General features: G+C 49.8%; 1 protein-coding gene across 1 annotated transcript in view; it reads right to left on the reverse strand.

Moving 5' to 3' along the window:
- NTN1 (netrin 1) overlaps positions 1 to 14988 on the reverse strand; it is a 106019-nt gene that overhangs the window by 37006 nt on the left and 54025 nt on the right. Inside the window, exon 2 of the mRNA XM_074160283.1 lies at positions 12767 to 12955. Coding sequence (XP_074016384.1) covers positions 12767 to 12955 — 189 coding nt within the window. The remainder of the gene's footprint in view (positions 1 to 12766; positions 12956 to 14988) is intronic.

Genomic DNA, 14988 nt, shown 5'->3' on the forward strand with positions numbered 1-14988 from the left:
AGAAAGTCTTTAAGAAAAATCTTTGATGAGTGTCTGTGGCAGAGACAACCAGGAATTAGTAGTGCAAAACAAAGTTATTTCCTCCTGAAAAAGCTGGCTGGGGAGGAGAACACAAGGAACAGGAGTATATGGTGAGGCTTTAATGGGGAATGAAGGTAGCAATGGGGGTGCCTCTGCCCCCAAAAGGTGATTTTTCCCTATATAATAGCCAGGACCTGGAAAGCAGTGAGCTAACGGCATGTCTAGATGGCCACCTTCAGCTTGGCTACTCCAGATGTGAGGAGACCATGTGGGTCTTCTGTGAGAGCGACCCAAAGTGGATGAGGAGGTGGCAGACAAAAACCAGTGCGCGGAAGGATGCGTAATTGGAAGGGGGGAACAGGATGGTTCATACAGGCTGAAGGGTCCCAATTAACGGCAACCACTCCAGGAAAAGATCTAGGAGTCAATGAAACATCTGGCTGATTGCAACGGAGCTCAGAAGAGCAACAAGATAGTAGGTTGTGTTATGAAAAGGGAGGTAGAGAGTATCACTCGATGTAATATCATGACACCATAGAAATCAATAGGACGTCCTCAGCTGGGAAACCGGAGTGAAAGGCATGGAGAGGCACCCATCTGAGGAAAAGATTAGAGACGCCTTTGCCAAGAGACGGTGGAGGGGTGCCAAGTAATGCGGAGCACCGGGAAGGTCAGACAGGTGCTCCTCTCCACTGCTCCTTAAAACAGAGGGACAAAGGGACATTCAGCGCCTTCAAAAGGCAACCTTTTTCAGCGATAAAAGGAAACGCTTCTTTGCACCGCACGTAATTAACTCGTAGAACTCATGCTACGAGACACCATGGCAAAGGCCCAACAGGATTAGATAGGCCTGTGAATGAGAACATCTGTAGTTACATTAGCTGGGATTAATATATATACGGATATAAGCACTCCAAGCCAGCTACTAACTGCCTGCAGTTCGGAAGAGATTTCCCCTGGGGGCATGCCGTTGCAAAACTGTCTGTCATAGAGTTTTATATCTCTCTCTGAAGCTTTCCAAGACAAGCCACTATTCTATGTACGAATCTGCTGAGGCAGACCATGGTCTGCTCGAGCGCGGGGCCACACTGCATTTCTGGGCTTCAGGCTGAGACTTGGCCGGTTTGGGGCTGAGAAATACCTGAAAGCAAATCTTAGGACCACGCAAGAAAGGGTGAAAAATACCCCGGGAAAGTGGTTGAACTTGCTGGGACATCTCTGGCCCACCGAAGGCTGATAAATAGCATGACAAAAATGCAAATATTTTTCCATGCCTGAATTTTGGTGGGAGGCATTCCCAGCTGCTAATCTATCCCCCCACACACGTGTGTTGAAAGGTAAACAGAGGGATAAATCTCCAGGCTTAGCTCTCTTCAAGTGTGACTGTTTTTGAGAAGGTACCTGAAAGGACCTGCATTTTTGGAGAATTAGCATCTTCCTGGTTTGGGGGGAAGCTCTTTCCTGGGGAAGGTTTTCAGATGGATGAAAAAGCCATTTGACTGAACAACAGAGAAAGGGTTGATTTCTTGGGGTGCCCAAATCTCCTGTATCTGCAGTGATAACGCAGGTTGCGGGGCTTCCAGATTTAAAAGCCCAAAGTGCAACCACTTTACCTTACGCCGTGCACTAAGCAGCAAAACAGCAATCAAAAAACCACCTTAATTTGCAATAGTCATTGATGAAGGTTCCCGAAGAAAGAAATCATGCTCAGTTTTAAGTATAAGTCCCACATAGCTAGTGTGCCTCAGGTACGCATTTATATTTAACCATGCTTTCAAATGCTTTTCCAGAATCGTGGCCAAAATTACCTCCCTTTGGTTGCTTTCCTTCTTTCCTCCAAAGATTCCAACAGGAGTAAAAAATGTAGCTACAGAAGTTTTCTACTGGAAAAAAAATATGCACCAAAATCAAGCTTGGTGTGTAGATGCTTTGATTCCGACAATATTTTAAACAGCAAAATGTCAAAACAACTCAATTTAAATTTGCCTGTTGCTTCAACAACAGCCCACATCACCCTGATGCAGTGAACATATTTCATTTAGTCTTATGTTTTAGTATTTAGAGGCATGATTCAGATATTGTTACTTAGGCAAACTTTTCTGTAGTTGTAGTTATTCTTTTTCCTGATCCCCTCTCTTTGGTGACTCGGGTACTTTAAATCCTGGTTCCAGTGAACACATCTGGCTGGGGAACGCACAGTGTGGGAAACTGGGGCCAGCCCAGTTGTCCCCCCGTGGCTGTAATCCATCTCGAAGGTGACCCCAGCCTTGGATCTGTCCCAAAGACCATGACCTGGGCAGGCTTTTTTTAGCAGGTTTGCTTTGGCTCCTGCCTTTGGAGAAACAATTCAACACCAAGAAGTGCTCCTTCCTTTGGAGACCTACCCTGGTTATTTGTCCGTGGGTGAGGAGAGTTCTGACCTGACATCTGTGCACCTGAGTGGTGCAGAGAGGTTTCTGCTGGCTCTAGGGACAAGACCAGGTTGGATGAGGCTTTGAGCAACCTGGTCTGGTGGGAGGTGTCCCTGCCCAGGGTAGGGGGTGGGAGTGGATGATCTTTAAGGTCCCTTCTAACCCAAACCATTCTATGATTCTATGACCATGCTGAATGACAGAGCATCTCCACCACGGGAGGCACATTCTGCAAATCCCACAGATTTATGTCACGGGGAAGAGAAACTGTGGTATTTAATTGAGCACCCACCCAGTCTGGCTTCAGCTAGTTTTCTAACCAGAAACAGATTGAAACCTCTCTGGGTTAACTCTGAATACTAATAATGGCTTTAAATATTAACTGTTAACTGCTTTGCAATGAGATCGTCAGCTTGTCTGTGATATTGTGAACTGGATTTAGTTCTCCAAAGGATCATGTTCATGCACAATGACCCTCAGCACATTCTCCTGGAGATTTAAAAGTTTCTTGCCAGCAGAAAATGAATTCCCCCTTTTATCGGGCAAAGCCAAATAATCTCTTGGTGTTTCACAGTGTTCCTCCTCCTGTGCCGCTTCTCAGGGGTCTCCCATTTCTTCCTCCTAAACTGGCACTCAGGGAAGCCAAGGGCTTTGGTGCCCTGTAGTTTGGGCCAAATTTCACAGATTAGACCTTGTCTTTGTCTTCTCCATAACAAGTAACAGACTGGGCCCACAAAGCCTCCACTGAGCAAGAGTCGCCGCTAATCCGGAGGGGGCTTTGAACCACGGTAATAAATCCACTTTTTGGGCAGGCGCACTATGGGCAGGCATTAGTGATACAGACAATAAGACAATTATGGCAGCACTTTCCAAAATGCTCAAAAATCCTCTTGTTAAAAAATTGTTAAAAATTTCCCCCGTCGCCTCGCAGCTCCACCTTTCGGGTGGTTGCAGCGGAGCCGGAGAAGCCAGTAGGGAGAGAGGTGGGGATGCTGAGACACCCAGGGACGAGGCTCTGGTGCCTCCTTCTCCCTGCTTTGCCAGCAGGACTAGGGTTTTGTCCTGCAGGATGTCACCCCTTTTATTTTTCCGTCAAAAAATGACAAGAAAGACTGCGAAGGGCAGCTCTGGCCAGGCTGAATGGGGCACAGTCCCTGGGTACAGTGTCCTCACAGCTCTAAAGCAAAATAAAGCTCAACCTGCTCTCATAGGAGACAGCACATGAGAAAGAGTGGGTTGGAAAATACTTTGCTTGAAGGGAAAAAAAAGGCAAACATTTTCTCCTTCTGATGCGTTTTTAGCCTGGCTCCTGAGGAAATGAGGTTCCTACAAGCATATTCTCCCACTAATAATATTTCAATCAAATCTGGCAGTGCAGCAGAAGTCTCGGAGATAATGAGGTTGCCACAAGCTCCACAAAATGAGGCAGTTGGGTAGATGGGAGAGAAACCCTAGAAAAAGCTCAGCGGATGGGGATCCCTTATCAGACACTAAAGGATCCACAGTGGGGAGACACACCCCCCCAGGACCCCAAGTGCCCGTGAAAAAATGGTAGAGAGCTCCAGGGGCACAAATCCAAGCCACTGACTTGTGGTGCTCTGAGAAGTGCACGTTGAAATGGAAAATACATCTTTTTCTTTGAGAAAAAAGTCTTTTCGTTTTAGTACATTTAAAATCAGAAGAGGGCACGGGGGTGAAGGGGACTGAACTTTATTTTAATGTTCAGGACCTGAGAGCCTGGAGGGTTCTTCACGCTTGAGAACTAAAGCACAGAATTATCTCGACAGTTTGAAAATATTTACTGAGAAGGCAAATTATTCTTTTTCTTTCCTCTGCCTCAGAGATATGCAAAAGTCTGGCTACGCAAATGAATTTAGCAACTTCTGTTCTTAGTCTTGTGATGGAGAGCTGGGTTTTAGTCTTTTTTTTTTCTAATGGGGTGCAAATTCCCCTCTATTGTGTCACACCCTGCTGCTGCTGAAAAACCACAGTCCAAACCTGCCCTTTGGGATTGCTTATGGATGTATTTCTGCTGCAAAACCAAAACCAAACCACAGTTTTGAAGGTGGTCGGGCCCAAATTCAGCCAATAAAACTCCTCTCAGGCACCATCATTGCAAGGGTGTGATTTTTCAGACATGCAGAGCTCCTGTCAGGGAATCGACACTGTCTAAATTTTCCTAATAAGCTAGAACATCCAAATGTCTGACACAGATTTGGGACTCAGCCGTGAGCTGTATCTCCCCTCTGAGGGGCTGGGGGAAAGGTTTCTAGGCTGCAATGGAGAGCTCAAGGTCCTTCGGAGGATCTTTGGCTGAGCATCCATTACATGTCTCAGTTCCCCAAAGTCAGCAAAGCAGCTCGCCCCAACCTCTGTGAGTCCCACACAGAATTGGCATTTTCTGCCATGGCTTTTACCCGTTCTGGAGGCTTTTTTCATGCTTTTTCAGCTCATCCATTCATGGGACCGTTCTTCCCTCTTATGCTAAAAGTGATGAAGGTCTCCTGTCGCGTCTCCAAACCAGGTCACTCAGTGTTCTTCTCCCGGGAGATGATGCTTTGGGTCCTGATTCTACTTATTTGGGTGGAAGAAACAACTGGTGGGTGCTTTTGTGGGAGAAGCATCCATGGAAGTGGAACACATGGGGCATCACAGGAGCCCTGGGCGCATCTCCCGTGGGACGGGTGCCCTCGGCTGGGCTGGGGACACCAGGAGGACATGGCAGAGCCATGCTCTAGGGTTTGTGCTGCAGGTCAGACCCCTGCCCAGTGAGATGCTGCCTTGCTTGCATCCAGATGCCTTCCCAGCCCATTTGAAGATACATCAAAATCCCTTTCTGCACCTCCCCTTCCCTAAACCTGGTCTGTTTCAAATTTGCCTTTAAATGCGACTTAGTCTCTACCAATTTGGCAAAGTCCAAAAGATGCTCATAGAAGAACTTTGCCGAAAAGGGCTCTGAAGGTGCCAATGTGGCTTTTTGGAGGAGAACGGGGGGCTCAGGCTGAGAAGCAGCCCCCCCTTGCTGGGCACTGCTTTGGGACCGGGGTGCCCAGGCTCTGCCCAGCCCAGTGGCCCCTGGAGTCTCATCGTGAAGAAAATGTGCTTGGGTGGGAGCAATATGTGAAATTATTGACTTTCCTGGAGCTTGAAGACAGCTGTGGCTTATGGAAATTTTTGGCATGGAGGTGATTTTGCTCTGATCTTATCACCAGGCACAGACAAACCTCTATCGTTTTCTTCTTTTTTCCCTTTCCTTTTTTTAATCTTCTTTTTTGATTATGACCTTCTAAGCCAATTTCTGGAGACTGTGGCAGAGCAGAGATCCCTGTGTGCACTTCATCTGGGATGTCGATGGCAGAGCCTCCTTGCCTACGGGTGATGCCCCTTGGTGCTCTGCCAGCCCCTAGCGGGGTCTCCTACCATCCTCTGTGCTCTCTCTGAGCATCCAGATTTTGATCCCAGGCTGCCTAAAATACCTGAAAGCTATTTTAGAAATGAAAGATAATATTTGTTTAAATGCTGCTGTGTTGCAGAAGGTAGCCCTGATCATAAGCCAGAGAGAGGAGAAACTCAGCGATGAGTTTCTGGGAAGACCAAACAGCAGGATTTTACCCTGGTCCCACTTAATTTGCACCAAAATGGAGAGCCAGCCCCAATACTGGTGCACTTCTAGGGGCAAATACATGAAGGAGTAAAAAGTATGATCGTTTCAGATCACCAGTTACTACAAACATGAAACTGGAAGCCCCATCTGGCTTGAAACAATTAGAAAGTGTCTCAATCGCTGGGTTTTCCACAGAATATTCCACTGCTGCCATGCAGCAAACTCTTCCCGCTCCTGCTTGCACAGAAGCAGCTGCTTAATTTGACGTAGCAGCTCATATGTCATTAAAATCATGGATGTTTAAAAGCTGTCATGGCCAGGTAGTCATCTTGCCTTGAGCTCAAGTCTTTGTTAAGATAAAAAAATCACTCCTTTTCCATGTTTTCACACTATAAATCCAAAACAGTTTAAGAGTTTCTGTAATAATCAAGTCCCTTCTTTGCTTTGGGACCCTTCCAACCCAAGTGAATGGTGCAGCTTTGCCCTGGGACCTGGAGGTGCCATGGAAGGGGTGGCACTTGGTGGCAGTGGCACTCAAGCATCCTGTGCTGCCTCAGGACACGTGTGCGTGGGACAGCTTAAAGCTGCATTTCCGTAAATTTTCTGCAACCAGCCTGGGGGTTGCTTATGACAAATTTTAGATGTAGAATCTATAAATCAGTGCTCAGCACTTGGAATAATATGGATATAAACAATTATGGGGCCTTGGGGAAGGAGGTGACTGAGGCATAGCCCCTAACAAATGCCATACAGATAGAAAATTGTTCTCACAGTAGTGGAAGAACATGCCCTATGGAGAAAACAAAGTCTGTGTTTGGAAGATCAATACCTTGCAAGTCTGGACTTTCTCCAGTTATGTGATTTCTCAGAGGTGACCAAGCCTTGACACAAGAACTTGATCCAAGCCCTGCCAGCACTATGAGTTGGCACATCTCTCATCTAAAGGGTAGCTCCAGCTGGTCTTCAAAGAGGTAGAAAAGGAGAAAAGGAAGAGAAGGAAGTTTGATAATTAAGGACCACTCCCTGATGGGAATTCATAGAAAGTATTGTCTTGGACTTTGTCTTGTGAAACCACAAATGAGCTGGACTTGAGATGTGCGTCAAAATGAGGTTGTTCTGGGGAGAGGAGCATCTCTCTTAGGATGCACTTCACCTCCTCCTAAGGTGGACACCAAGGGTTGATCTCCTGCAGTGATGGGGTCCCTGCAGTGATGGGCAGGAGCCTGTGGGAGCTGGTACTCACTGCAGACAAGGAAAGGCTGGGGACAGAAGCCCTGCCATGGGCCACCACTGCTGGCCCTGTTGTCCCAGGGAGCGCTGGTGTAGGGGCTTCAGCCAGGCTATACCAATGTCTTTGGAATGCGTTAGTTGGAAGTTTGCCTACACCCCACCTAGCTGTGGACTGGTGACCGTGGTGGCAGGGGACATCTCTGAGGCTGGAGGGATGCTGACCACAACCAAAACCTGCAGAGGTGCACCATGGACAAGCTGATCTTCCTGTCCTACACTGAGACATGGACTGTGGGACACCAGTACGCTGGTGGCAGTGAGCCTGTTCTCAGCCTCTGCCGTCTAACCCGGACTTTGCCCCAGCTGCCCCCTGCACCCCAACTTCTCAGTGGGGGTCCAGGCAGCAGGAAGAGGTTACATCTCCCCTGTCTTCAGCCTTGTGGAAATGAACTCTCTGCTCTAAGCTGGTCACGCAGCTCCCTCTATAGTCGGTGGAGAGAGACGGGGGACTCGTCCCGCTGCCCCTGTCACTGGGGGCTCTGCTCTCCTCTCCAGGCAGCACAGGGAGCCAAAGGGGCTCAGCTGCGTTAGTTGTCTCGCCCACTAAATGCCTGCACCTGGGTGGGAAGAAAACCTGCATCTACACCCATGAAATCAAGAATGGGAGGCTGAGCCCACGGGGACGGTTCTCACCCTCTCTCTGTTTGAACCCAAACTGTCTCCAAAAGGCAAATGTCAAAGCCCTGGGCCTTTGCAGGTACAAGCCAGGATGGGCAGGTAGGCTGGAAGTGCTTTTTTTTTGGCACAAGCCATTAAATAATCCTCCCACGCAGATGGAAAAGTCTGCCAGGCTCAGCACAGGCATGGGGGAGGCAGGCGATCCCGTTTTATACCAAAACATTGAGTCCTAATGAATGTGACCTCTCCAGGTGCCAAATCCTGCCCCTCCACAAGGGGTTTACACTGGCAGCCTCAGCACAAGTGCATTCGTAACACGTATCATTTGTCATCTTTTCATCAAAAACTGTGTAAAGCCTTTCCCCAAAGTGCAGAACTGTTTTACGGCCAGGCTATAAAATCCTGCAGCGTCTCTGTTCCAATAGAATTACATTAGTGCCAATAATCTGGCAAATATCAGGGGTGAATTTAATCAAAAGAACTAACACCAGGGCCCTGATTTACGGCAGCCCAGGACAGAGCGGAACGGACGGAGGTTTGCAGGACCCAGATGTGGAATTTCACTTGCAACACCATTTGGAGCAGAGGGAAAGCAGAAGGAATGGGAAGCAGGGCTTCAGCGCTTTGGGACCTCTTCACACTCTCACAAAAACCAGTGAGAAAAGAGGAACAATTCTCCTTTGTTCTGAGTTTTAAAAGATGAACATGGGAAATTTCTTGTATCTGGGCTTTTGTTGTTTCTCGGGACAGCCCACACACCTCATGGGTGCGCGCAGGACCAGGGGTTTGATATATCTGCCAGAGCAAAGGGCATCCTGCTCCAGTGCCCACTGGGATGAGCCCATCCATCCCCCACAGTGGAGGACCAGCCCCACCATCAGACTCCTCCAGCCCCAGCCTCCCCACTGGGGGCCGCGCAGAGATGGCTTGTGCGGTCTGACCTCAAAATGCCGGGGGAGCCCAAGCCCTTGCTTGAGTAACCGGTGGCCCTGGGCTTGCCTGGCCACCCACCCGCAGCCGTCGCAGTCCCTCGGCTCCCGGGCTCTGGCACGCACCCAGCCCTGCCGCTTCATGCAACAGCCCTGCTCCATCTGTCATCGATTCCCTTGCATGTGGGCTGCAGACTTCATGCCATGCTCTGCCTGTTGCAGGGCTCTGCGACAAGGCATCTCTGATCACCCACAACTTTTTTTCGCTTTTATCGTTTTTGGGAGAAATTAGCTGGAAGCGAATGCACAGGCAGGGAACGTGGCACGGCTGCATCGCTTTTAACCATCAGAGCAAAAGTCATCCTTAAAGCCCAACTTCTTATGCCTTCACCTGTGCTGCTAAGAGAGCTTCAGATCATTAAAAAAAACATCTTTTAATTAGAAGTTATTATAGGTTTGGCTACTAGAAAACCAAAGAGCTCTCAGCCTGGGCAGGACACTGCCCAGCTCCGCTTTCTGCTCACCTCTTGCTGCCTGAGCCTCACACCGTGCCCCTCAAAACGTGTAAAAGTTTGGGGCATTTTCTTTTTTCTCCAAGTTAGAACAAAGTAGACATTTTGCAAACATTTCTGCAATGTGATATTTTTGCATAAACACCAAAACCAACCATTTAAAATAGTCCAACTCGTGACTCTATAATCTTCTGACACTAGATGCGTCATGAATGGCGGTACATAACCCAGGGCAGGGGATGGAGTGAGGAATGAGAAACGCGAGTGAGAGGAAAGGCAGTTTAGCTGGATGTGTCTGTTAGGCTGAATTAATGAAGTTGGATTAATACAAAAATCTCAGCAGCTCTTTCATGGCACATTTGCCGTGAGTTCGCCCGAGCTCACGCGCGCTTGCCAGGGTGGTTAAGTGTGCTGCACGCTCCCTTGGCAGCTCTCGATGGGCACCGGGGCTCTATTATACGCATTTTTTTAAAACACGTTAGGTGTAGGACATGAATGGAGCAATGCGATGGTTGAAAGAATCAAGTCTTACAGAGAAAACACAATCTGCTGGGTGAGATGAGACATCAGGCAGTGGTGAGGGAGATGGCAGATGCTACAGGATGGTTAATTCCTTAATTCTAAACACATTCGGTGGGGATGAGACTCTGGGAGAGCTTTGCCCATCGGCAGATGGCTTGGTGAGATGATAAATTAATATTGTTATCAATGGAGAAATGGCGGAAGTTGTTAGATGATAGGGTTTGTTTTTTAAAAAATGCCTTTTTTCAACAATGGTTTTTAGAACAGTCCTTGAATCAGGGAAGAAAAATAGAGGGAACATAAAATCCCCTGTGTCATAACAGAGCTCAGGAAAACGAGATTTCAAAGGAATGCCTTTGCTGTAGGAAACTTCATTTCACCCGCTTTGTATAGGACGATGGATTACGCCAACAATAAACCATTCCAACTACTGTGAAATTGTGCTAATAGCCTGCAAGTCGGGGAGCTGCTCATGCATCAGCATATTTATTACATACCTTTGTATCTGTTAGCTCCAATAGCCGCATTTTTGTTATAAACCATGGGGGGTGAGAGAAGTATTTAAATTTGGCGATCTCAAATTTCAAGAGCAGGAGCGGTTGGTTCGAAAACGCAGGGGGATGAGAAAAGGACAATTGCAAAGAGTATTTAATAGGGTGAATGACCCAGCGACTGGGAAATTCTGCCTTAAAACACTGCAAAGTGCCTCACCAAGGCCAGCGAATGTCTTCCTTGGTGCTGAGTTGGGGAAACTGAGGCAGAACACGGCTCTGAGTTTTCCCCACCTTGAGGTACCACCTGCCACCAAGCTGTGCTTTTTTGGGTAAGATCACGGTGCTGTCAGCCCCAGAAAGGTTAGCAAGAGCAAGGGGCCATGGGACAGCAAGGATAAATGGGCAGGAGAGGGGGAAGAGAGCTGAGAAAAGCAGGAGTGAGGAAGGTCCTGGGAAATGATGGGGTCAATGGGACAAAGAGGGTTAAGAGCAGAACATGGCTGCCAACCCAGGACAGGGACTGCATTTTCCTGGGATGGAAAAGCTGGGGATGGAGAAGGGACCCACCCTGGCCTCCAGCCGAGCATCCCCTCCCTGCTCTGTGCTCCCTGTGCTGATCCTGGAGGACTGGGATCCCTATAGATGCAGAGTGACTCCATGTCTGGGAAAAAGTGCTCTCTCCCCCAAATCCCACTACATCCCCATGGTTTGGGGGGAGCCCCCATGCTGGGGGGGAGCAGCTGGGGTAAACCAGAGCCATGGGAAGGAGTTAACTGTGCTGGGAGAGGGGTGGGAATTCCCTCCACCTCTCCAGCACCCCCAAAACCCTTTCCGGGGAACAGGAAGGGAAATAAGGACCAGGCTCTGGATACTGCTGCCCAGGGGTGAGGGATGCCCACCTGCATCACTGCACCCCAAAACCCTTTCTGGGGAGCACGAAGGGAAATGAGGACCAGGCTCTGGGCGCTGCTGCCCAGCCCCACTCGAGGAGAGCCCATGCCTTCACAATTTCCCTTTGTTTGCCTCAACCTAACGCACTGTTACTTTGGCTATGACACGGCCGTGAAAGCAGAAATATGAACTTTATTACACCACAGATCTGCTGGGCAGGCAGATCTTGCTGGGGACAAGGCACTGCCGGTGGCTCGCTGCTGGCGCAGGGGGTCCGGCCGGGATGCAGGGTGCTGGGTGTGGTGTGGAAGTGACTCAGCCCCCCCCTGCACCCCTGCCTTCTGGCTGCTCGGACCCCAAAACAACAGCTCCTTCCATCCCCCAGAGCCAGGGGTTGGGTTCCCATCCCGCCAGCCTGCCCTTGGACTGAAGCTGTAGCTTGTTAGCAGCCCCAGCGCAGGGCGGGTTGAAAATGTCCCGTTGAAATAGTTTTTACAAGGTGAAAAAAGGGGGAGTAGGGCTGTCTATAGAAGCGATTTCTTTTTCTGCATTGGCAAAGCATGTCTGTTTGCAGTGGAAAAAAAAAAATATGAAGAAGCGTTTTCATTAAAAAATTGAAAACGCTGAAGACCCAAAGCTTTCCAGCCAAAAATACCCAGCTCGGGCCAAAAAGCTTTCCGGTTCTTGTTGAAACGAGCCTTTAGAGAGAAAAGAGCTGAAGCTTTCTGCAGGAAACCCCGGCATCTTCTAATCTGGCTTTTGAATGCTTGATTCCTTTAGCTGGGTCTCAGGTTCAGGATTTATATCTCTTCCAGCAGGCAGCTGAGAGTTAAAAAAGTTAATTTGCAGGATTTGCTCGTATTGCTGCTCCCACCCCAGCTGAAGCCCTGCTCACCTTCACATCCACTGCAAGAGAAGAAACCTCAAAAAACTCCGTTTACCGAGCTCAAAATAAAATTTGTCTCCTGTTTTACTGTTCTCGCCTCGTCCCGAGGAGTGAGATGTTTTGTGGGTGGGTTAAGAGCTGCCCCGGTGGTGCTGGGGCGAGGGTGGAGGGTGGGAGCAGGGGATGGGCGTTCGGAGGAGGCCGATTTACAGATGCTACATCTAAACTCATACTTGGGGTATGGTGCAGCTCTGCCCTTACAGATGCGATGACCAAGTTAGCTGTGGTTATCCGAGCAGATGAAGCACGATTTATAAGTGATAAAACCTGAAATAATTTAAAGTCATCCTCAACAGTGAGGACTTTATTATATTTCCTCGGATTTGTCGTCACCAGGAGGCTGGGGAGACCAGGGAGAGGTGATGGCAGGGAACGTGGGGGCAAAAAAAGTCATCTCAAGGGTTTGGTTTGGGAGAAGGAGGAGCAGGAGGAGTTTGGCAAGAGCACGAGCTGTGGAAGAAGTCCAGGAGGGGGGGTTGGAGGAGAAGGAGCCATGGGGTCCCGACCATCCCACCCCCGACCCGATACCTTTGCAGGCCTTGCGGTGGGAGATGGGCTTGCTGAGGTCCCGGTAGAAGCCCTCCTTGCAGTAGTGGCAGTGCCGCCCCGCCGTGTTGTGTCGGCAGTTGAGGCAGACGCCGCCGCTCTTGCGCCCCGACAGCTTGTAGAGCTCCATGTTGAAGCGGCACCGCCGGGCATGGAGGTTGCAGTTGCAGGCTGTGAGGGGCAAAGAGGGGAGACCGTCAGTGTCTGGAGGTGCCAACCCTGGGGGAGACCCTATGCATGGGGCTGGGCACCCTGCAGGTCCTGCCACAGCGGGGGTGGCACAGGAGAGGATGTTCTGGTGGCACCTCTGTCAAAAGAAAGCCAACTGCAGATCCACATCCCTCCTTGGCCAGTGCCAGGTCCCCAAGTGGGGAGTCTAGGTTTTTGGAGGGGAGACTGGGGTCACAGAGACCTTGTTTCACACGGCGACTTGTAACAGATATGCCTTTTTGCCTCTCCCCACTCTAAAGGTGAATTAAAAGCTGGGGGCAAGTGGGGTGCGAAGGCAGGGAGAACATCCGTGGTTAGGAATTGGCAATGGACACCCCTCCAGCTGCTCCTCCAGCTTTATCACAAGCGCCTTGCCCCACGCGAGCTCTGCTCATCTCCCTTCTCATCTGCCCTCCCACTCTGGTGCTTCACATCGTGCTACTGCTCGGTACAAACCGCTGCGAAACCCCCACTTCCCAGCACCCCGGGAGCCCCCTCTCTCTGCCCCGGGGCGAAAGGGGGTTTCCAGCATCACCTTCCCAACCTTCCCTGTATTCCCGCTTTCACCAGTCCCAACACATATGTGTGTTTGAGCTCCAAATACTGTTTCAAGACAGTAGCTGGCTTTTTCCCTGGTTTTCCTTCCCGTGAGAGAAGGTGGCTCTGTTATGGATCTGCAGCCCTGAACGTTCCAGTGAAACCTCACCTTCACCTCCGCATCTCCCGTCCCACTGCTGGGACAGGGCCGGCCCGACGCCCAGTCAGTCAAATACCAAAAAGTCCCTCTCTGCTTTGATTGCTCGAGCTGTGTCTGAACCTGCCGGGAGATGTCCAATTTCTCCACCATATGCAGCCTAATGTCAACACGGGGACTATTTTAACAGGGGGCCTTTGCAAAGGGATGACTTCGGGACTTCAAAAGCTCGACCCCTCGCCTGCCTCTCCCCCGAGCTGTCACGGGAACATCAAGAGGCAGTTGCTGGGGCTCTGTGCTTTGCCGAGAATTTTATAGCTTGTTTTCTTTTCCCTTTGCTTTTATTTGCTCTTCAGCCCCGAACAATGCATCTGTGCAATGCCAACCCACAGCTGGGCCTCTCGGCTCGGCACGAAGGTGTCACGGCTCTGGGCTTGTCACCTTCCTTTAGAGCAGAGACATCTTAATCCCTCATTCCTTCCTGTTTACCTTATGGTGCTTGCCCAAGACAAAGACATGCTATATTTGCTTAATTATCAAATTTCAGCCCAGAAAATTTCAGTGCAGTTCCGGATTATTTCTCAGGAACAATCCCCAATGAACACACGACGGGAAAGCAAAGGGGAGAGCAAAATCCTCCGGACACGTCCAACCAGCGGGATGGAGCCTGCTCTCTCCGTGCTTTGCGATCTGAATTCTTCTGGCTGACGTGGTGAGGCCCAACCTCACGTCCCCACCAAACGCTGGCAGAGCAGGAGAAGCAGCCACCAACGTGCTAAGGGCGAGAAGAGCGGCCCGAGAGCGGTTTGCCGGCCGTGAGAAAGTGAGATTCCTGACACCGGAGCGGGGCCACGACTTGTAACTGCGGTTTGCCTCTCCTTAGATGAGCCCACCAGCCCGCGGGTGCATTTGTCATCTCCCAAAACAGGAGACGACCATCAAGGAGACCGGAGACACAGCTCCTGCATGGGGAACTGCTGCTTTTTAGATCTTACCCGGTCCCACAGACACGTTTGCTGATGCTGCAAGTGCACTTAAATAGCCTGTTTGGGTCTAAAAGAAGCACGGGGGCACGCACCAGGGGCTCTCTGTGTCCCCCCTTGTAGGTTTTTTTTCCCCTTCCATCTTAATTTTGGGAAGAAGAGCACTTTGTGCTTTGTGCAGCCGCTCAGCGATGACATTATCCTTTTCTGCCAGCATGGTGGCTCCGCCGCAGCCAGCACCATACAAACAGGGGATTAGAGGTGATTCTTGCCCTGCAGAGTCCGTGAGCCAAGCTTTCGGGAAGGAAGTGGCCTTT

This window comes from Numenius arquata, chromosome 17 (genome assembly GCF_964106895.1).
Source record: "Numenius arquata chromosome 17, bNumArq3.hap1.1, whole genome shotgun sequence".
Classification (NCBI taxonomy): Eukaryota; Metazoa; Chordata; class Aves; order Charadriiformes; family Scolopacidae; genus Numenius; species Numenius arquata.